The 23,989-nt window shown below is 42.9% G+C and overlaps 1 protein-coding gene and 1 non-coding gene across 2 annotated transcripts; one reads left to right on the forward strand and one right to left on the reverse strand.

The window, feature by feature from the left end:
• Positions 1-2,641: 2,641 nt before the first annotated feature.
• LOC132908662 (knirps-related protein-like) lies at positions 2,642-14,552 on the reverse strand. The gene is made up of 3 exons (XM_060962873.1): positions 13,798-14,552; positions 8,992-9,069; positions 2,642-5,302 (listed from the first exon to the last, which is right to left on the reverse strand). The coding sequence occupies exons 2-3, from the start codon at positions 9,067-9,069 to the stop codon at positions 4,097-4,099; spliced, it is 1,284 nt and encodes a 427-aa protein (XP_060818856.1). The 5' UTR covers positions 13,798-14,552; the 3' UTR covers positions 2,642-4,096.
• A 3,018-nt stretch (positions 14,553-17,570) lies between these two features.
• Trnap-cgg (transfer RNA proline (anticodon CGG)) lies at positions 17,571-17,642 on the forward strand. Its single transcript has one exon. It is a non-coding gene; the product is annotated as a tRNA-Pro (tRNA).
• Positions 17,643-23,989: the final 6,347 nt, after the last annotated feature.

The following is a 23,989-nucleotide window of genomic DNA, read 5'->3' on the forward strand; positions in this document are numbered from 1 at the left end:
TAAATTGCCATGAAATGACTTCGAAATCTAATCTGTATTACAGTGGCGCGTTCGAAAGTAAACGTGAAATGTGAAAATCCACGGAAAAATGCGAACTACTGAGTATGCATTAGAGTAGAGTATCAAAGACACCGATGACACGGATGTATGGTCGATAAGTAAAATCGTACCGATTCTACTTATCCTTGGTTGAAATTTAAATTTCAATTTACTGCAAAACTGTGTGACAATTCGAAACACGTACTCCAATTAAATACGCAAAACATGAAAATTTATTCGCCACACGAGCGTTAATTGCCACTTTCTCTTTAAATAATTAATTAGAATACTCACCTTTTCCCTCCATTTTTGTGCTTATACATTGCTTCAAAACTTATCCTAAATTTCATCCTCACAATAGTTGACAGAAAGATATAGTCGTTTCATCCAACTACGCTTTGCTTGACACAGTTTGTAACAAAACTGACTACGAACACGCATTATTAAAAATTCACATAAAAGTTTATAACGCGACAAAATTAATTCCGTTGAAATAGATACAATGCAACGGTTGCTACTAACTGAGCAATTCAAACTGCACTTCGCTAGTCAATGCCTAGTCATTTCGAATCCACAATATACTTTAATCATTTACGAGTAACAACTAATATAATTTTAAAAATTAAAAGCTTCTGTATAATAATAAGAATGATTATTTCACTTAAGAATTTTAATCGAAAAAATTACTTTATTTTCAGATTGTTATATTTTGTACTTTCGCGTGACTAAGACGGTTAAACGTTCACTTCGAATGTTCCATTTTTCATATATCGGTTCTGTGTTCCGTCTTTTCCGATAGTTAGAAAAAGTGTAATGGCGCGAAACTTCGTTGTTGCATCTTTGCCTTATTATTTGTCAATTATATGTGGATACATACCGCTTTGTAGGTGAGTTACGTAATAATATAGAATATTGACTTTCCTCTACGCAGTTCGTGTAATATTTGCAGTTCTCGCAGAGGTATTGCGAAAATTCTGGTTGGTTCACGCACATGCGATTGTTTTTTATGTGCGAACTATACGGGCGCCTGTTGGATGCACTACATATCTCATAAAAATATATTCTATCGAAACTAACTCATACAAAATGAATTTTTAATATTCTTCGCGATGGCCTCGTCAGTTGGGTGTTTTTGCATTTTCATACGTCCAAAATTTATGCCACAATTATGTCGAATAGCCACGTCGGAATGTTGCAAGTTAGCACGGCCATGTTTCTATCGATTAAATATTCCACAAGTCTTTATTCTTGGCATTGTCTTAATCGTTATCTTCAAAGTGTCTCTCCTGAAATGAATGAAATATTTCGAACGTTAATACCTCGGGGTATTAATATCTCGAAAAATTATTTTAACTGTATTTTATTCCTTTTTTTTTTTTTATCCAAATTTGCAATTTTTTAGGAATCACCAACAATTCATGGAGATGTAATTAAGTGACGCTGAGAAGCAATCGGAGATGTCGTCGAGTAATGTAAGTGAATTGAAAATAACATTCGATTAATTTCAAATTAACTATGTATTTTTAATAATTTTTTAGATTTTTTGTTAACGTTATCATTTGCATTTGTTTGTACCAAAATTCTGTAAAATAGCTTGCTCTATATTAACGCCTTAATTAACGCTCTATTAACTAGTTTAGCGCGGCAGTGAATGGTGCCTGTAACTCTAATAAATCGATAATTTTACTATTTATCTAATAATTATTACATTATAAGTCGTCGTAGAGCCGTTTTAAAGAATGTTCATTGATCAACAACGCTAAGTTAGTATCCTTTCAACAATATCGCTAAAAACGGAAGCATATTCCGATAAAAATTGTTCAATTCACCAACAGCCTTATACATTAACCTAGGTATTGGAACTCCACTGCTATGATTTTTAAAAGTAATTTATATTTACAAATATGAGGGCCCAGGAATTCATAGATTTGTACTTTACTTGTGAAATAGCGTGGCTTTGTAAGTAACGTATACGTCGGTAATTACATTAAGTACATTGTAATGTATTACATTTATCATTCATTTTCTTTCGACGAAAAATGATTTATATAATTATTTAAACTCGTAAAATACATTGCTCAAATTAATTAGCGTGATTAGAATATGGTAACCAATACTTTTTGCAATTTGCAACATGCATATAGTATTTTTTATTGTCATAATAATTCTGATCATATTTCTCTAATTATTTCGAGCATTGTAATCGATCGATTAGTCGCTATTATCTACTAGCTATATACAAGTAAGTACCTACTGGCCCGGGTCCCGCTCACGCAAATCTTGCCTAACTATTATTTACACCTCCGTTCTCTACCTGAAATATATACTACCTGAAATATTTCGATACAAATGGAATCCTAGCGTGCCTGTGATAACGACAGAAGTATCAATTAAAACTAACCTTACCAGGTCCGGTCAAATGAGACCCGTTTCAAAATTTAATTTACAATTCTACATTTATTGTTATTTCTTCTGTTCATCTAACTTTATGTAAATTCTTACATCAACAGAAACTGATTGATATATGGTAATATAAGAGTTTGACGAACAAAAATAAGAAATAACAAAGAACGTACAATTTTAAATTAAATTTTGATCTCATTTGACCGGGCCTGGTAAGGTTAGTGTCAAGTAAAGTACGGAAAATTGCATGTGTTCAGTATCGCAATATGATCAAGAATATTAACCATTAAAAGAAATACTGGCCATTTGTTGACTATTTTTATAATTACCGGTAAGGGTAGAAAACCATTGACAATATCTTTTCGTCGCACCGTTCGTGCTTAACGAAGTGTATTTAGTACGAATGAATTCGTTTTTACTACATTTATATTTACATACCTTTTATATACGATTATCTACGATTTTACTACTTTCGTTGAAATATCGGATTGACTTGAAATATACGATATTGTTCGTTGTTTCAAAATATTGTCATAGTCAGGCCTGTGAAAATTTGCCTAGAGGGCCGACCCAACACAAGCGTCTCAAAGGAATTAAAGAGCTCCATCTCGCGCGACGTGGCGTGAATCGTGCACGATCTAATGTCTTACTAAAAGCAAATCTGTGTTCGAGCAACCTAGGCTTGGACAACCGTAAGACCGTAAAAGTATCGTCCATGCGGTTTCAGCGAGAGCCCGATCCTTCAATAGTGGTAGAGCACCGAGGAATTTCATCGAAATGTTCTGGAATCGCCATGAACAAAATCGAGCAGGGCCTGTCACGATTACAATTGTCATATCGGTGGAGATTGCTGAGGCGCAAGGATGTGTAAATAGGTGCGGAACAAAATCAGAGAAGGGGCGGCAGAGCGGCAGCGACGGAGGCGTTTACATTGGCAGGCGTCGAACGCTTGTAAGATAAAACGGTTGGTAACGTTCGACACGTGTACGGCGGTTTGTAGCGCACGTTCCGAACACGTGCACCCTGCAGTTTGACGTGTTTATCAACCGATGCACTACGGTTGCACTCCGTCGTTGCTCTCCTGCTTCTGCAAATGCGTCAGTGCCAGGTTCTCGGGCTCTTCTCTTCTTTCTCTTTTCTCCATCCGGACTCCCTTGTCTCTCGTCTTTGTCTACCCCATGTGATTGCCGCACGAGCGCGCGCGCTCGTTAATTAAAGCGGAGGACTCTCGTTAAAGTCGATTGGTTATTGCACAACCAGCCATCGATCGGCGACTCGCGATCCTCGCCGTGATTACCCGGAATTGAGACGTTAATCCTTCATTCTTTCAGTCTCTGTGGATATTTATGCGGGATTGCGTTTAACTATTCGGCGCGAATGATTTGTCTCCGTGCGTATCCCGCGATCAGAGTTCGATCCGATAATTCCTACTTTGTCGGAGAGCGCAATTAAAGATAATGTGCGGTTCCGAGAAACTCGCTCCATTATTGAACATGCGTTGAAGCGTCCAGATAGTCAGTTACGGGGCAGGAGAAGAATGTAATTGATTACGATATCACACGCCGTATTCGGCAACCGGTTTTTGATTAACTTCTTTCCACGCTCGGGACGAATTGTTCCGTCCGTCTTTCAACGAACGAACGATATTTCAATTCTAGGTTCTCGTCGTTAGATCTATGGGCGCTGATTTCTTCTTTAAGGGGGGACTGTCTCGATCGCTCACGCTCTCCATGTCTATCTCGTCTTCTTCCGTCGTATCGTTAACTCGTGTGGTCATCGTTTTCATAGATAGGTCTATAGGATTATCTTGAGGTGGAGGGTCCGTTTCCGATCCTGGACTGCATAGTGGCGAACCACTTTCCGAATGTTCCTTCGCTATTGGAGAACCTTCTGCGTGTGTTCGTTGACTCTTCAACACTGCATCCAGATAGACTCTCTTGGTATACGTCCTCCCAGTCTCTTCGTTCGGCGAGCAACTCTGTCTCGACGTCTGAACATTGTTATTATGTGCATATCTATCATTGTTGTTGTTGTTGTTGTTGTTATTGTTGTTGTTGTTATTATTTGCACACGAGTCTTTACTATCGATGCTAATGGTCGTGGTAGTGGTAGCCGTCGTAGAGGGACTGATCGGACTGGTTATGTCTTCAACGATGGGTGAATGTTGTAGTAGATTCGAAGAATGATTCGGTACCAAGGGGTGAGAAGCTCCGTGTGACGTTGCGTATAAATGATAGGGTGAGAACATGGTGAGACTTGGCGGTGGTAGAAAGGCGGGTGGAATCAGAGACATTCCACCGAGGTGAAAACCGAGGGGTAAACTCATCATTTCTTTGCTGAGCGCTGACAGATCGGCTACGGAGGGTTGCAGGTGTGAATGCAACGGTCTAAAGCCTGGATGACCCGAAAAGGCTGCTCTTCTTTCGGATAGTTCCACGGAACTGTCGCTGTTGTGCGATTCTGGGGAACTAATACTGGGGGATGTCGAGTTCTTGTAGTCGTCTAAACTTAGCATCAGGACATCGTCCTTTCGTTGGGCTGGATGAATTCCAATGGGTGGGCTTATAGGTTTTCGTTGTTGCGTCAGTGGTTGGTTAGGAAGATTCTGTTGATAGTGTTGCTGTTGTTGTTGCTGTTGTTGTTGTTGTTGTTGCTGCTGTTCCTGTAGCAGACAATGAATTTTGAACCAGTTTGATCTGCGCCCGTATCGCGAACCAGATTTTGACATGCCCACGAGTAAACATTTCCTCAGACGACAAGCCTTGCAAGCTGTTCGATTCTTCTTATTTATGACACATTCTCCGCCGTTTTTGCATTCGGTAATACTGCTTAGATTGTTGTAGGATCGTCCGAAGAATGACTGAAACAGAAATATTTCGTTGTTGCTAATACGACAATAACGCAGCATGATAATTTTATTCGCGTTAATTACGCCGACAAAAGGAATCAAGCTTCAGCTGAGGACTACAAAGGGAGACAAAATCTAGAATGCTCTTTAAATGCAAATTCAGAGGTCAAAGATTCGCTGGGAGATCCGCCGCGGCTGCAACGGCATTGTGCCGCTCATAATGAGTACTGTAAAATTGTTAGATGGTAACAGTGTGCTCTCGTTGTCTCATTCATGTTGTATCGCGGAGAACCAGCCGGTGTAGGCGCGTGCGGCCTACTGTGCTCGTGCTAATTGCCCAAATGGTGCAATTCCACGATTCCGACACCGTTGCCTTTCCGTGTCGGCGTCACGAAACGGTCTCCTTTCGTTTACACATATTCTCCCTGCTTCTTTTCGATCTACTCGCGCGCCTCTTCGACACATCGATGCGTTCTACTTCCACCCGATTACATCGAGTCGAGAAATACCTTCGATTCGAATGGAATCCACTACACGGCGAGTCATGGTTGTTCGTAAAATAATTTCGTTCTTTGTATGGAAATGCAAGAGGGTTCTATTCTTTTTTTATGGAAAGAAATGGTTTTATTCGGTTATGTAAATTCAACCTGCCAGCAATTTCTCGCGTTGTTATGCGACGATTTGCGTCCACCAGTGCATTTATTTGGTCTTCGTCAGCCTCAACTGGCCTTGCAGAACGTGGAGCAACTTTGAGATCAAAATTACAGGAAAGAAATTTCGAAAAGCAATTCTGACACTGGCGTTTAGTCAACGCGTTCTCTCCATACACGGCGTACAAACCATTTTTCTTATTTGTACGGCAGTTTTATTTTTACGGTAATAAGAAAAGCCAATTTTGATGCGACAACAAACAGAAACTGCTTGACAGGTTGAAAAATATTTTTTTTAAAAATAAAGTTTGAAACGTCAGTTGTGAAAACGTATAATGATTTTGTGTGTTAGAATAAAGCTGGCTACTTATAAATACGATAACGAATAAGCTAATAGAGTTCGAACGCGCCTGCATCGAGCGAGTAACCACGGCAGATAGCGAAAAGCTAATGGCAAAGTTCTGTCTTACGAAACGCGTGCAATTTAAGACCTCGTTCGTTATGACAGACATCGAACGTATCCATTTGAAGCCCAGTCCCAAGTATTGCGCCCCGAAACACCTACGATTTCCTGTGTAACCTGATAGAAAATTTCGCCCTTCTTAGTTAATGATCAGTCTTTAAAGAGACGCAGGTCTCAGCGTGTACGCGACATCCACTTTCGCTTTTTCTGCTCGTACGCACGCTATATTATTAATCGTTTCTGGTTCGTTTGTTCTGAAAACGAGCTCTTCCTGCGTCCCAGTGGTCCCGATGCGCGCATTGCCGAGACCCACGATCCGCCACCGTGTTCCACTTGTCTTTGACGTTTATTTTTTATAGTAATACATCATACTAGGTATAATATAAAAAGAACTACGCTACGAGATCGTAAGTTATAGTATTATTGGCGGCATCGACTGATTTCGCTCTTTTGTTATTCCCCAAAATCCTTTAATCCTTTAATCCCTTCTCGGTATAGCAAGAAACTTGGATACGTCATCAAAAAAAAAAAAAAAAAAAAAAAAAAAGTATGACACGATATTAAGCATTTTCTTAAATCAAAGCAATAGTCTTTTTGTTTGTCGCGGTAAGAACGAAATTAAAATATACAAATTCGGGATCGCAGTAAGATCAAGTGACATTTGTGATTTTCTGCTGGATTCATTTTACAATTTTCCTACATCGTGACTTGTGCTACATGTAACTATATGTAACTGTGTCTTCCTCGTCGTTTGTCTACCTGTAGCGTCATCCCGGTAATCGTCATTGTCATCGTTATCGTTCAAATTTTTCCCGTTCTAAGGATGCAAAGTTCGTTCGTGGTGAGGAAACAAGGAGATCAGGGAACTATGCGCGACAGTTCAGAAGCGATGACACAATCGAGAAAATGCTACCGTTATTACCTGCCCCCCTTGTGGCGCGCGCCTCGTGTTATGCAAACGGGACAGCAGTTTGAAACTTCAAAGTGCCGGCTCGCGCCTTTTCATCGTCAAAACCTTCCACAGTTGGATTGTGTTACGGTTTCCTTTCGAAAACCGCCCGATAAATAGACCGGCTAATTACGCCACGGCTGAACTTTCGTGGCCTAAGAAACGTATCTCTGACTCACGCCGTGGAAAAAGAGAAGAAGAAGAAAAAGAAGGAGAGGAACGACAGAGATTGAAATTCGTTCTCAATGGATGACGATAACGAACCGTTGTACCGTTTTCACTGCTTCCATACTTCTTTCTTCTGGAAGGTCTGACGAACCGCGAATCGCTCGCTGTTTCGCTATATGGACTGTATCGATTCGTTGTATGAATTCAAGGACCGTGGCAAGTCGCGCTCTTCGAGTTTTCACCGTGAACGATACGCGTCCCGATCGTGGGACAAATCTACGGTAACGGGAGACATTGTGGCCGCGCGAGCACGTGCACGCGCGTTTCGTCAATTCGCTCGGATCGCGGAGCGGCTTCGAGGCGGTGCTTCCGGCGCTTCGCACTTGTCTGCCACAATTGTTTCCGCCCTAGTTCACGATTACGTCAGCTCGACATTGTTTCGTTTCGTTATTTTCGTTTTCAGGCCCACCGTAGCATGTCAGCTCTCCCCTCTTCCACCTTCCTACTATTCTACTCGACATCGTTTGCTTTTACGCTCGAGTCGCGGTATAGTACGAATTCGACCGTACGGCTATTCATTTTTCTTCGAGAGATTTCGTAGGTCTGATTTGAGATCAAAGAATCGATCGTCGTATATATATTTGTATTTATATTACACTTACGATGTCAAGAAGATTCGAATGGCCTACTTTTTCTGGAATAAACAATTGTGTAATTTTCGGTCCATCCTTCGCTTATTATTATTTTGAAGCTATTAAATTGACTTTTAAATAACCGTGATTGGTTATAGAATATATGCGTATAGCCACGTGTTATTGGAGTTCATTCGAACGAATCTTTATGTAGATTTATTTTAAAATATGTATAAACGAATCGTGGCATAAATAATTGCTCAGAATAGCGTAGATCGTTTTAATCAGGAGAAATCAGTCGAACGGTCGATCGATGTTCTTTGAACGTCCCTTTGAAGCTAGAAATTTTGGTTCTCCTTACAGAGTGATCGCTGAGCGGTTCGCCAAACATGGTAGCTGTTACTTTTGGGGCGGGGGTGGGGGACTTGGTTGACACGCATGCCTAGTCAAACGTTTAACCTCGGCCACGAAGCGGCTCGTGAAAGCGATCAACGTTTCTGAGTTTTGCGAAATTGTGGAAAAGATCGCCGCCAACAACGCGCAGAAAAGAAGCAGAGGAAAAAAGAAACCTGCTGGAAAATGTCTGGAATCTGCGTTCCACCGTTTTTCTTTTACGATCTCTCTCACGATTTCGTTCAGATCGATACGTTCCAAATAGTTGGAGGAAACTATCGAGAACGGAGCCTATTACAACCGAATTACAAGACGATAGTGCCTTTCAATTATCCCGCAATCGATACAAAATATCACTCTGCCGTTTCAATTTGATCGCTATCTCGACCGTTCAAACTTCCACGAAACCCATATCGTATGGTTGAAACGATCCATAGTCGACTCACCTTGCAGCCCTCGCAGGTGAACGCGCCAAAGTGGAAGCCTGCCGCGGGTTCTCCGCACACCTTGCACTGTTGATTCATCTGCAACAGAAAGAATATAACCTTCTTTTGAAGTTGCCCCGTTTTATTTGAACAGGACGTGCTCGTTGTTTTCACATCTATCGATGTAACGAAACTTTGTCCCTCTAGGTAATTCGTAATTCTTTCGACGATTACAGGTTTCCGTTACGGTAAATGTCGAAACCATGGGGAAAACAAAATCGATGTCGCGTAATGCACTCGCGTATATTTCAAACGTTCGACAAAATCACAATGCAAGCCTTATCGTGTGCCCACAACCGATCGCACGATTGGGAAAGAGAAGAAGCTCGTTGCGCAATTCGCCGGTTTGCGCGGTACGCGCGAATCGCTGGATCGTGCAAAGCGGTGCGTGTTACGTTCAACGAGCGGAAAACCCTCCTGCACTTGCTTTTTTTCTCTCTCGCTCTTTCTCCCTCTTTCTTTGTATTCTTTCGCGATGGTCTCTCTTTAGTCTGGCTAGTTCCTTTCGCCTTCTTTAGTCGCTCGTCCAGAAAACAGATCGCCGCGGTCTCGTTTTCACACCTCGCCGCCTCTATTCCTTACTTCGTCTTCCTTGCGCCCGTAGATCGTCTAACCATTTGCATAATGCTCCAAGTGACATCACGCTTCGAAAATTTTCTCCGTGGTAACGCACATTCTCTACTCGTTCTACCGATCGAGTTTTCGTCGCTCGTCGACGATCGCGTTTACGCTTCCCTCCTTTTTTACTTCTCGTAGTTTTCTCGTCCTTTTTACTCGCCGCCGCCTCTGCACCACGTGAATTACAACGAAGAGGGAATATGGGACAATAGTAGTGACCCACATACGTAGCCCGAGGGTACCTCGAGTCGGTGTCACCTGCGGCGACTTTCATACATGACAGACTGTCGCTAAATGGGAAAGTAAATCCCAGCTAATGGAAGAGACATCGATTGTTTGATCAACGGAGTCTCTCTTTCCTGACCTACACCCCACAGTCGTTGACACTTCTCATTCGCGGACGCTCGATGCCTCGACGTGCCTACGCATACTTTTAATTCCGCGTTCGATTCTTTTCTGTTTAGACACTAACCGCGCGCGTCCAACCTTTTCTTCGTCAGGCATCGCCTGTTGCTCTTCTTCGTCTTCCTCCCCTGTTCTTCCTCGCCTATTCTCCCTCGCCCTCCTCGCCCGTTCTTCGTCGTCTTTCTCGCCTCTTCCTTCACGCCCGCAACTTTCATAAACGTTGGATCTATCTACACCTATTATCGTATAAATTGGCTATAATAGCTGGCGAATACGTCCGAAACGATCGTTTTCTACTCGAAGAATGCAGAAGAGCGAAAGAGAAAGAAAGGAGCGAACGATCTTTTCACGGGTTAGTGCTAACAGTATTGCTACAGAGCATTTTCGAATCGAGCGGAAAAACTGGCGTATCCACGTGAAGCAATGATCGCGGTTTGTTTGCTGGACCTGGACGATTGCCCTCGCGAAATCGATCGAACACGCCAATACCACGACGAAACGTCGAAGATAGAGAACGAGATAAATAGAGAGTAACGGATGGTTGGTTAATTGATTTTAAACGACGTCGTATTCTCGTTAAACGTAGCCCGAAGGCCTTGTTGATATTTTAAGAGAGGGAGGTATCTCCTCTGATTATATTGGGCTCGGCTCAAAGATCCTTCTTCTGTACTATTACTTACCGATTGATGTTCTGTACTAGATCGATCGATCCTAAGAGTCGAGGAACGTTCGACGATGCGCCCGAGCTATCGCAACCTGCACTGATTGCAGGTGTGCATCCGGTGAGCCATTCAGGGGGTGCCTGCATTCCCGAGCGCTCGATGCGAGTTGCCAATGTTTAAGAGTTTAAGCCATATTGTTGCGCTCGCGTGTCGCAACGGATACATCGTGCGGAGATACCCGCTCTTATGAGCTTAATAGAATACAAGACGCGAAAAGAATGATAGATGATTTAACGTTCCCCTAACAAATGACTTTTAATTACGGTTTCTCCGTGGGCACAATAAAACTGTTGATTAATTAAGCCGGCCTCGCATTTGCGTCGATAGATCCTGTTTAGAAGTTACTTAACGAAATTGCCGTACCCTCTGCCGCTAATGGTCGTACAATATACATGTTCGAACGATAATTATTTCAAGTAAACGTTGAAGATTCGCTTGATCGCTCAGAGATTGATAACGGAAAGCGTCCGTCCATTGTTCCAAGGAAAAAGTGAATTACAAAGGGAGAGAAAGTTTACCTCGGTCGTTATTGAAACACGTAACTTATACGAAAACGACTGTCGGAGAGGAATTCGATCGATAATCAACGAACAGACACGACGTTCAGTTTTCATCCGATCACCTTCGACGGTAAGTCTAAGAAACGGTAAACAACGACCGTCGTCGAGATCTCGCGGGTGCAATCGTCCAGCTAGTCGATCGAAGCCGTGAGAATCGTAACGAACGCCGCAGCTCCTAGCTTTCAGCGCGATCTACTCTATGGTCGATAGTGCCGCCGATCATCGTTCGATTCTACGGAAAGACACAGAGAGTGGACGGAACGAGAAGGTGCAACCGGCACCGTTCAAACGTTTAAAGGGATCAATCGGAGTTCCTACGGTGCCGCTCGGTGATTGTCCTCCTTTCTAGAGCTGACCTTCTCGATAAAAACACTTACCACGACGCTCTTCCGCTTTGTGTCTGGCACACACAAACACAAACACACACACGAACATACATGGAGGCTGACAGAAGATTTTGTCGAAAGCCACCAGTTACCATCAACGCCACTTTGCGCATTAATTAAACGACGACGCCGTGTGCTGACCAATCGATCGCGAGGAGAGGTTTCTTCGGAATCGCTGGATTTTTTCTTCATTTACATGCGCGTGAAAGTCGGCGCACGGCTGTTTTAGCGGAACTATTTTAAATGACCGACGCCTCGTTACTTTCGTCGCGGCACGTCGTCTAAGCACGACTGTAGAATTTTCCTTTTTCCCACGACGCACGCTTACGGAAATGAGTTTAGTTCCGTTTTCAAACACGATTTTGTACTGAATTACTCCTCCAGTGCTTTACGATCCTACAACCATCTAACTTGCCAAATTTCCTTTTAGGATACCAGCCTATGTTTGAGGATTTTATGTTTGTGGATTTTTAAGCTTTCAGATCGTAAAAGAGAAAAAGAAATGTTTTGTATGCCGGAGACCGTTATTCGTCTTTTTATTAGTGAAAGACGGTTAATCTTCCATTTCCTAAATACTCGAGTAAAGGTTGCTGATTAGAGCGCCGAGGTAGGTACGAGCAGGTAATCGTTTTACTGCTAGGAGCTATAATTATGGAGGACGATGTATAATAAAAAGCGAAAGTAATTGTCGTCACACTCTGCGATTCTTTTAAATTTCGGTCAAATTTTTCTATCTAAAACGGGATTCGTCGTCTCTATAGAACGTACTATCTTTTTCAATTCGTTTTAAAATTTGATATTACTTACTTATCACTTATGTAAGTAAGTGATTTACCTTTAAATAGCTTATTAATCGTGTATCGATACAACGAAATCGACAACTCGACAAAAGGTGGAGTTAATCGTTTCCATTTTGTTGCTTTTGATACGAAATGTAATATACCTGAAGCGAATTAATAAATGTACATACGAATGCTACAACAAATACAATCGTGTGCAAATACTTTTCGTAGCTACTGTGTTTTGAATATTTTCTATATTTTTGTAAATACTTTACGTAAACACGAAATTTCGAGATCTAGAAACGATCGACGGATCGTCGTACAGGTTCGTTCACGTCACACGTGCGGCGTCTTTCGACCTCATCCTCGCGAAGCATCGCGATCTAGTTTGCAGAGAGCGACTTCCGGTCTTTCGAAACGAAACGGCGTTCCGCAACGCGTGCTCCGGCGATCGGCCTTCGAACGATGCAACGTGGACCGTTTGTTTCCGATGCTATTATTCTATCGCTCTTCGATAGGCCAGTTCGTACAGATTCGTATCTAACTATCGCGCAATGCGCTGTACATGCGCTATTGTACGGCGGTCGAATATGCTCGAACAGAAACGCGACATGGTGCATGTAATACGACTCTCTGTCTCTTTTCCGCGCGTATCACATCTAAATCTCTACGATTTCATCTAACTATATAATATAATCTCGTTACGGTATATTTCCAAACGATAGATGTGAAAACTGGATTTCACATGGAATTTTATCTTGAGTGACACACGGTGAGAATAGTTCCTTCTCGGTATCGTTAAATAATTAAACTTACGACGATACGATCTTCTCGTAGAGTATCTAATGAATCAAATAATTAGCCTAATCACGATGCCTCGAGGCTTTCAGTCGAGTTAACCTTATCGACAACGAATTCTCATGTCGGACACGTTTTCTATCGTTAAAATCTAGTCGATAAATGGCGCTTTCCGTATCGTGTCACGATCGAAGACGAAGGAATCGGTCGACAGCACGCGCTCGAATTACGAAATGAAGATCGTCCTTCAGTTTTTCTTCTCAACTCGTGTAGGCACACCGGGCGATTTGTTTCTAAACGCGACGAATGTATCGCGAAATAACGTGGAAGAAAATATCAAGCGAACGTAGGATCGTTGTTATTAACTTACAGCGACAGCGCGATACCATTCGAATTAAACGCGATGAAGAAACCTGTAATTGCTAGTTGTCAGATTCGGGAATCGCTTCTCCCAGTTTTAACCGATCACCTTTCGTAAATCAATGTGATCACGTACCTTGAAGACGGAAACGATTACGCGAGATTCATCAAAGACATCTTCGAACGATGATCCTTTGCTTAATTACGATATAGCGTTCATCATGACACTTTGTCATCACGATGTTTAACAGATCCGCGACACTGACGATCATTTCTACGCAATCACTTGGAGCGTCGGGTACCACGAACTTATCGGCAATCATCCGATAGACAAATCCAGTTCACTTGTAAACTCACTCTCTCCTCCTACGGAAGACACTAAAGCCGATTTCACTGTGCGACTTACCAGTTGTAATCTTTCCCGTAACAGTTCGATCACATAGATTCGCAAAGTAAAAATAAAATTTAAAGGCCCGCGACAACAGTTCACATCGTACCTTGACACCGATCACTTTGATCCTTTCGGGTTATTCTCCAAACAAGAACCGGGTCCACCGTCTTTGAGTTTGCTCTTCTTTCGACTAATTATTTAACGACACGCTACGCTGTCCAGGCATCCCCTTCATCAAATCGAATAACGGAAGACATGACAGCAGAAGGAGAAGAACAAGAAGAAGATTCTTGACGCGGCGATGACCGTTAGGTGAATGACTTTGGAAGGCGAGGGTGTCCACGTCGATTCTTGAATCAGCCCCCACCTCCAATTATTTTCTACGGTCCCACTTCGTTCGCTCGATCGGACGGCCGCTCGATCGGTCGGCCGCTCGATCGTTCGTTCGTTCGTTCGTCCGCTGGATAGAGGCTCGTGCGCTCTCGTAAGTATACCTCGAATGGGCCTTATGGGCACACTGTGCGTCGGTTCAGCGGAGAAGCGTGCAGGGTCCATCCGAGGCACAGGTGGGTCGCGGGTCCTCTCGTATCTTTGGTGGGGGGTCCTGCTGGTCGATCGGAGGGATCCTCTTGGCCGACGGGAAGGAGATCCAAGGGAGGGGCTTCGCCGCTCTACCCTCTCTTCGATCTTCTCTTTCTCCTCCTTTCCTCGGACCTCCTATCCTCTCGGAGAGCCGCCGGACTTGTGACGCGTACCTGCTTCGCATCCAGTTTGCACACCGAAGTTGACGGTACCGATAACGATCCTCTGTTCCCGAACACCTTCTTCGTCACGCTTCTTTCCTTCCCTTAGTGCCATGAATGCCTGGTAGCACTCACTCCAATATACCCAGTTTGTTTGAATACGAATTTAGCAAATTTGCTTATTATTCCTTATTATAGACGTTCCTTGTTATAGACGTTAGTCGATTATGAATTTACAGCAGCAACCTATAGAAGCTTATTGCAGCAACCTTCGATCAGTTACGTGATCGTGGGCTTTTTCGAGTCGACACGTTTTAACAAAAGGAACCAGAAATTCATATCTCTGGTAAAAATGGTATAAAGTTTTTGACGAGGAATACCAATAAGTGTATGAGGGAAGCGTGGAAATTTCGTCAGTGAACTGAACTTTTGATGCTTCGATTCGTTGCCTTAGGTACGTGATCGTAGCTTGTTTGTTGGAATATTGACCAATCTAGACGAATACTACCCATGATAAACATCATGTACGAGCCGCTGAAGAATTCAATTGGTCAACTACCTCGTCTAAAATCTAGAAATTTCTTAATCGTAATGATCATCGGTAATATTGATAAATATTGCCGACTGTCGACGACAAACGTTCGATTTTTCATTGAGTTTTCAATAAATACAATTTTATTTTATCCTATGCGATATATGGAAGAAAATTTGAACGATCAATTATATAAAATTATTTAGAATCTCAAGCGAGAGTCAAAATCATATTCGACAGGTTTTTACTCATTGGCAAATCATTTGTATTCGTTTACCAAGATTGCTGTTAAAAAAATAAAAAATAAAAAATAAAAAAGCGAAGAGTAACATTTTAGAGGTGGTGAATTAATTAATTACAACGTGTTTAAATGCATGTTGACTTTGCACCCGTACGTCTGCCGTGGTAAAGTCTCTCTTTACTTCTCTTACGCTCTCTTCTCTTTATTTACGCTCTACGATACTTACTGGTTTCCAATTACCCATAGTTCGTAACTGGTCGTTGCTAAAATTAGTTTAAAAGAAGTTCCCCGTAGTTGTGTCAAGCTCGTATCGCGCATTTCTCGTCGCCTTTCATTTCTTCCACTTTTAATTCCACGAAATCACGCGCGCTGACGTAATCTAGACAAAAAAAAAAAAAAAAACATATTTCGAAAATAATAGTTTCCTCCGGGACTGTCGTAGGTTAGCGTCGTCATCGCGCTAACTAACCATACATTGCACATGAAAGAAGAAGAACGTCGTTAACGAAGTTTACGAAGATAATAATCAGAACGAGTCTGTCTTAATATCCGAACAAGTATTTGAATGGTCGGTAAATCTATTTTTGTGTTGGATAAATATTTATTCAACTACCTTCTTGTTGTTACCTTTCTTCTAAATGAGCTTCTTAGCCCTAAACTCGATTTTCGACCTTCATTTCACGGTAAATAAGTAGGATTTACAGGAACAAATGTATTCAGCCGTTTGTCGTACCGTTACCATGGCCATTACGTCGCAGGCAAAACTCAATCCGAAGGAACTATACCATAAACGTGGGTATACTTTGTACAGGGATGGTATTTTTACGGAATCGCTTAATCAACCCCAATGTCCTTTGGAATATGAGTACGTCATCCCGCGGCACTGTAAAGGTACACTGTTGTAAAAATTGTGACAGAAATTTTTTTTTCATTTCTGTCATCTTTTTTTACGACAGGTCTGTCAGAACGGTCGTTCTATAACTTTTTATGAGTTCAAACTGCCGTCCGTAGGTCGGAAGAAGTAACTCACGGTCGTTAAATAATACCCAATACAATAATAAAAAGTATTAGAAACATAAAGTGTTTCTACCTTTTTAGCCGGTCATTTTTGCGCACTGGAAAATTTCTGTCGCTTCTGTGTTCTGTACGCCTCGTAACGTATAGACTTACCTACGAGGAGCAAAGTATTGCGTTCATTAAAACGGAAACATCTTTATAACCCCCGTATAAAACTATGAAAAATATTTGCGTCGTTACCTGGAGACGATTTCTTTCGGTAAAATAGCCGACCGTATCAACGAGGATTAAACGCAGGCGGTTCATAGTTGGTGTAGCAAAAAATACTTCGAGTTTCTAGCTCGACAATTCTGACGCGACCCTAATTACGTTGCAGCGATGAAAAGCAATCACGCACTTTCTGACCTTTCCGCAACTTTGTTGCGATAGATCGAAACGGAGGATTATCTTCTTGCTGGCAGGGCAATTGCCAGGTCGAAGACAACACGCAATGCTAATCACGAATGCAACGTTTCCACCACAGGTGGCGCCACGCGCACCAACTCCGAGGATCTCGCATCCCCGGCTCCCATTCGAACGAGCTAATTAACGTTTTTTCTTTCATTCGCTGGACGATCTGCTCAGGATAGCGTGGAACTTTGAACGGGTCATGGGAAAAACCAAACCGTTGATCATTCTAGATCGAATCAGCTAGAGGAACGAACCAGAGGAACGCGCGTCGATTGTTTCTCGTCGTTTTGGCACACGATTATTTTTCTCGCCTTTAAATTTCTTAATCGATCAATTGTCTCGTGATAATTATATTCTTGGAAGATGAAAGAAATTTATCTGTGTAATCGATCGCTTGTTTTACACGTGTCAGGTTGCTCGGACAGGAAGAATGTGCGCGTGCAGTAAATTATTATAATCAGTCGATCGCGATAAGAATTATTATACATGTTAATTGGTGGTTTTTATATATGGTTAACAAAGAGACTAATAAGTTGGCTCGTTGGTCTAGGGGTATGATTTTCGCTTCGGGTGCGAGAGGTCCCGGGTTCAAATCCCGGACGAGCCCACGATGGAATTTCTTTACTTTTACTTTTTACGAACGCGTGTGCGCAACACTTTCACGCAGCGCGATTTCAAACTCCATCGAACGTGCGTAGCTCGCGCGCTATAGTCGCGTGTCCTCGAATGTCGCGTGTTAGACCTAACGGATTGTTTTTTTTCCCTAACGTTGATGGTCTTTTTTTCGTCAGTTTTTTTCTTGTATAAGTAACAATTAAATATGTCTGTTTATATCTATATCCCTGATAAAGGTTACTCGATCAAAGCATTGTTACTCGTGTTTGTTATTTTGTCGTTAACTCAAACGCTGTCGCGTACCGTAGCTCGCTTGTTACCGAAATAATTGTCCAAAGATGGACAAGACTCGTACAACGTATCGGATGATTTTACCGCGAGTTTGATTCACCCAAATCGTAGATATCGAGTCTACTCCCTTAGAATATTGGTTGGAATTTTTTGGAAGGTTGGTCGATTAATCTTCGTATCAAAGCAAAATTGAATAAGTGTTTCTTTAGGAATAATATACGAGTATTTTTATAAAGCCTTTTATAACTTTTACCCACTTTCGTAATATTTTAATCTTAGTATATATTGGTCTTGACAATGCTTTCCAATGCAATTACATCGATTTTTCTTAGAAATTAATGCATCAAAGTCGAGAGTCGCCAATGATTGTTGCGAAATTACTCTTGTAAATGAGCGAATGCATCAATTTTATTTAATCAAATTCGCAAGTCATTTTCTTGTTTCCAACACCCTCGATGCAATTCGATAATGTCTTTTGAAACCTGTTTTCAGCTCAATTTCTTCTCTGAACATTAGCGCCTGTATATTTCTGTCCTTTCTACTGTAACCCTTTCTAATAAATCTAATAATTCTAATAACTCACACAGCTTCCGAGTAATCACGTATCTCACACACTCTAATTCAATAATATGCAACATTTTTATTTCATAACTATCCAACAGTAATATTCTTAGCGCTGTAGAAAAGCACTCACGTTGAAAGTGTCCGCGTTGAAAATCCTTGAAGAAGAGAAGAAAAATTGCTGTCGCGCCAGTGGGCATAAGCCAACGAGCGAACAGAACGAATGAAATAAACCAGCTTACATAGTAGAAGTTATAAGACGATCATAGTTGATCGATAGCAGGTCCGTTAACGATGACGCGAGTTCTAAAATCAGCGAAATCGCGGTTGAACCGTCAAACGAGTTTCTCATAAGTCAAACTGATCGACCGTACGTTTCATTGATTTCTCAGTTTCGTTAAATAAGCGTACGATCAATAATTCGAATCGTTAAAAGCGAATAACTTATTTTTATAAATTTTAACGTACGTTTAAGGAGCAACGTTTGTAACGCAACTACCTTTCCACGCATATCGATTTATACAGTCGATCGACGTAGCTTCTGAATGTCTCGAGCGTCCACGAGACGATCAACGCTCGGTACCAATTTATCGCGACGATTCTTTCTCCGTTAAGTCGCGAGAGAAATAAAGAGTATCAAAACACGCGTACCCGAAACTCGTTTTATTGCCACTGTGTTGATCAACAGCGAGAATTCGAAGGATTTTTTTACCAAGGCCAGCTCGTTATGGACGTGGAGTCGACACTGATCACTGGCGATTATCGACGACTATATAAAATCAACGGATCGACGTTTTATAGAAAGACGGCAGCATTAACGACAGGATAAAAGTCTATGGTTTTTGCAATAAATATATCTCACGGTGAGATAAGAGAGCAACCGATGTGGTTAACGAATAAGCGCTTCGAATACGTTTCACAACGTTCGGTTACGGCGGTTCACTGATGTTTACTGTGTAAACAATTTGAATACACCGCGTTGCGTTACGCTCCTCTCTTTTTCTCCTTCTCCTTTTTTTTCTCTTCCTCTCTTTACATAATGAAGCAGCCTCGGAGAGCCGCGTGGCTATTGTGCATCGCGACAGAGACCCGCGAATCCACTGATACAATCGTAGTTAATTCGGGGCAAAAGTTTCGACACCTGACAGACACCAGACGCGCGAACGTAAAAACCGGCGAGAAAAAAGTCCACGCGCGAGTTACACAACGATGGAGGAACGTAGGACGCGAAAGGGGCCATCCTTGTTTCTAAAAGTGAATGTTTGGCCAAAAATGTAGAAGCAATCGGGGCCATGGCATCGTTACGCGGCAAACGAGCCTTAGTTTTGACCACGATCGAGCACGAGCTGTTTCGCGATTCTTCGTCCCGAGTTCTTTCATCGACGACCAAAAGAGCACGTCCGACCAAAGAAACCAGGATGCGCTTCCATTCTTTACGCCTTTTTTCGAGCCGGTGATTAAGTAATACGTAATTAATAAAGGCACCATTTCATTCTGATTTTTTATCGTGCACGAGAACACGCTCAAAGTAATTACCGTTCCCCCTCCGCGCAACCCTTGCCCGACTATGGCAGTACGCTACTCGACCGTGTGTGTCCGTAATGTTGTCTACATCACGTGTACGACAGGGTCGGCCGTAAAATTCTGAACGTGCAATTAGGGCCAAGTCGTTAATTTATTTTTCTCTACGTGTGGCCTATACTTTCAGCGCCGTCCCTGCATTGTCCCGTATCGCATCGCAGAGACACGAATCACCGCGTGGCCTTAGGTTCAACAGAAGATGTTACTAACGATCGACGATTAGGCATTGATAATTTTCGGTAATAAATTTATTTCTAATATCGTTATCCTATCGATGCGATAGGAGAAGAAAAAGTAAGGGTAGGTCGGGGCATTTTCCTCGATGCTTCGCCCGCCGGTTATAAAACTAATCATTAGGTAGGTACCTATCGGAACACGCCAATTAGCTCTCGTTAGATACTCTTTATTGAAAATTTAATGCGTTTCTATTCGGACTTAATAACGTTCTAATACCACCTTTTCCCATGCCCCCCGTCTATCTCGTCATTCTATTTCTTCCTCTTTTATTCCATTCTTTTATTTCTTTTTACTATCATCCTAATTAGGCGAGAACGACTTTCCGTCAACGAAGAGACGCTCCTTATTTATTACCTCGTGAACAACGATAGCCACCGTTTACTTTCGTCTAACGAACGGTTAAGTTTCTCCGATTCCGGCGCAAAAATCCACGCAACACCGCACACTCGTTATTACATATGCGCTGACGGAGTTGCGCTCAGCCTCGCGCACCTGCACCTACGTACGAGCCCGAGCAGCTTGTGGTTACTCACAGTCGCTTCGCGGCCACCTCTTTCAATTACCCGGGTCAGCCCGAGGTCGATGTCATTTATGCGCTCTGAAGGCTCCGGAGCTGGCGCGCAGATTATACAACGATAAAATATCGACGCGTTGACGTTGAACGGCTTTTTACAGACACGAAATCCTCCGTTGGCCACGTTAGCCGCGGCCATGTTTTGCAGCTTAACTTTATCGGCCAATTAAACGGCCGGTGGAATATTTTCAAGTCAAACACCGGTTGCTTTCGTTAAGACGAGCGAGTAACGACACCGAGCCAATGGAATCTCCATAGGAATCCCCCACCTCTTCGCGTATTCTTCCCTTGTGCGCGCCAGGAATTTTTGCTGCTTTCAGGAAGAACCGACCTCGCCGTTTGTCTCGCCATTTAGTGAGTCCCTGTTGCTAATCACCGGGGCAAACGCGGCAATCTAGTTTCGAATTTTTCGGTAGATACCAGCTTTTTCGGCTGGCAAAAGTAGACAAACAGGAAGCGACGCGGGTCGAGCGAACTTGTGAAGGGAGCCAAGTTTTCACGGTCTGTACGAAAATCTTCTGGCAAACACACGATAAAGAAATACTGTGGGAAAAGGTAGCAGCTGCGAAAAAATACGAGTTTCTTAGTCGTAATTTCATCGGATCCTCGATTCGGTAGAAAATCGCAACCAAGTATACCGCCACCTCCCTAGTCGAAATATCCTAATATTTTACCACTCTTCGAGATACCTTGAAATATTTCAAGTTCTCCGTTTTTCATTTCGAAGAATCAACGTTAGATGTTGCTAAAAACTTTTAAACACTCGTGAATGTAAAAAACTATCGTGCCATTATATCCTAGAAGGATAATAGCCTCGTATTTAGATTAGCTTTCTTTCACAGATCGGCCGGAATACACGTGTCCTATTTCATCTCGGTACAGCGAATAACATTTGTTCGTGCGTCGCGTTACTTTCACCCCGGATCGTTCCCGTGTCTCGCGCAGGCTGAATTCCTCGAAGCTATATCGCGTCAGGAGTTTAATTAAAGATGGTTCAGCAGGAAGAATTCCCGAGGAGGAGGTTTCTACGCTATGCGTGTACACGTCTCGACCAGTCAGCTCGAGCCTAGGTATCGGATAAAGCCTCGACTGTAATCTCGGTGGCCGCGAAAATTTCTCCTCGGGCTGTTTTCAAAGGATCACCGACGCGACCGGCTAAAGATACGCCAAGTTAAACGCGAAGACGCGAATCTTCGAGGAGAGGAATCGACGGGAAACAAACACGAGCGAGAGCTAATTTGGCGAGAGACTGTGAGAGACGTCGTCGGGGGTAATCCCGGTATGCTGGATGCTCCGCGATGGAGTTTCTCCGTCGTGGCATCTCTACCGAGCGAGGTGCGTGGACGAGGTAATGTGGGAGAGGTCGGCGTAGGTCGGCTGAGGTCGCGCACGAGGCACGCATGCCGGAATACAGGGTGCTCGTAAAGTCCCGATTAGAGAAGACGAGAAACCGGACGATCGTTCTTTCGTTCGTTCGCTGTGTTCGGTGTATTCGTACGTAGCCATCGCGGAAGATAGAATTCCCGGAGTTCCAGGTAATATTCGTGCCTGTTGGTCCGTTGGTGTGCACCAGTGTTGGTCCCTTCTGTGCGGTTGGTCAAGGATCGATACATCGGGGGTTTCCAGCGTGGCGGGGACCTCGGGGTTAAACGTCGAACGTATCTCAACAGGGCCAGGGAGAAGTCGTAGAACCACACACGTAATAAGTGTAGAAGACCAGGACGACCGGTCAGCTTTGTGATTTACGCAAAGTAATCCCATTACGGGTCGCGTCGCTCGTTAACGTCACTCGCGTCGCGTCTCTTCCAGCTTCGACGTATATACCGTTTCAACCGTTGTTGCGCCAACGCACGTTATTTTAGCGGAATTCCGCTCGTAGATATTGGAAAACGATATTTTGATCGATTGCGTGGTATTTCCACGTTTTCCGGTATTTGGTGACCGAGTCTCAGTTAGGGTTGCACCGCAACGGAGATCTAGCGGATACCGCAAGATTCGGCTGGGTCGAAATACGCGATACGCAGATTCTAAGAACCAAGTTTATTTACCTTTACCCTAAATGCGTATTGTTGCGAATTCTGGTTTCGTCATCGCCCATTGGTCTTTATTTACGATACTGAATCCATCGAAGGAGAAGTACATCATATAGTAAAAGATCGCTGATTCTTGCCACTAATACCATGTTCACGTAATAGCAGACAATATAAATAAATTCGGTCGGTAGAAGTTTGTTCAATCGAACACTCAAATCTTATTCCTGTGAATGGAGTTCCACCGTATATAAGACGAATACTACTTCGAAGGTTTAATAATTAGGTATATCCGGTGTACATATCATTCGTTGTCTTCTTGTAGGATCGAAGCTTAAATATTGCTCTGAAGGTAATATCGATGAAGTCTCGAGGAGCAAATAAGGAGAGAGAAACGTAAAAGAGTAACACGCCTCAACGATATATATACTAAATACGTATAGCGAAAGCGGTCAGAAAAGTTGAAACTAGGTAGGTGGCCGAACAATGACAAAGCAGAATCGATACACCGCGATTTCTGCTTTTTTTACCTGTTAGCACGGTGTAAAGCCATTCAGAAGCGTTTAACAGCGCCCGATGGTCACAATTAGCTACATCCGCGGTCGACGGATATTTTTATCGTCGACGAGAAACCGTGTCCTAGAAGAACGCCGCTCTCGTCTCCGAGTCTCGTATGCGTCGCGAAGAATTTTCAGCACGGGTGGTCGTCGGAGGAACGAGGTCGGAGGAACGAGGTCGTAGAACCTTCCGCTGAAACTCGAGCGATGATTGAATAACGTTAATAACAGCTTCGGCAGCTGTAACTTCGCTGCCGGACCGCGTACACCTCGTAACTTAGGCCGCGAAGAATCGTTGGTAGACGTCAACGCTCACGATCGTTTTTACACCTTTTTCACCCATCTCCGACGAACGTTACGAGTAACACGCGTGGAACAAGCGGCACTCCTTCCTGCCGTGATAAAAATTTCGTTTCTAACTACGTTGCATCGCGATTGAAACGCGATGAAAGCGGAAGAAAATGAAATAAGGAGAGAAAAGAGAGAAAAGAAACGACGATGGGATGTT

The sequence above is a fragment of the Bombus pascuorum genome, chromosome 7 (genome assembly GCF_905332965.1).
Source record: "Bombus pascuorum chromosome 7, iyBomPasc1.1, whole genome shotgun sequence".
NCBI lineage: Eukaryota > Metazoa > Arthropoda > Insecta > Hymenoptera > Apidae > Bombus > Bombus pascuorum.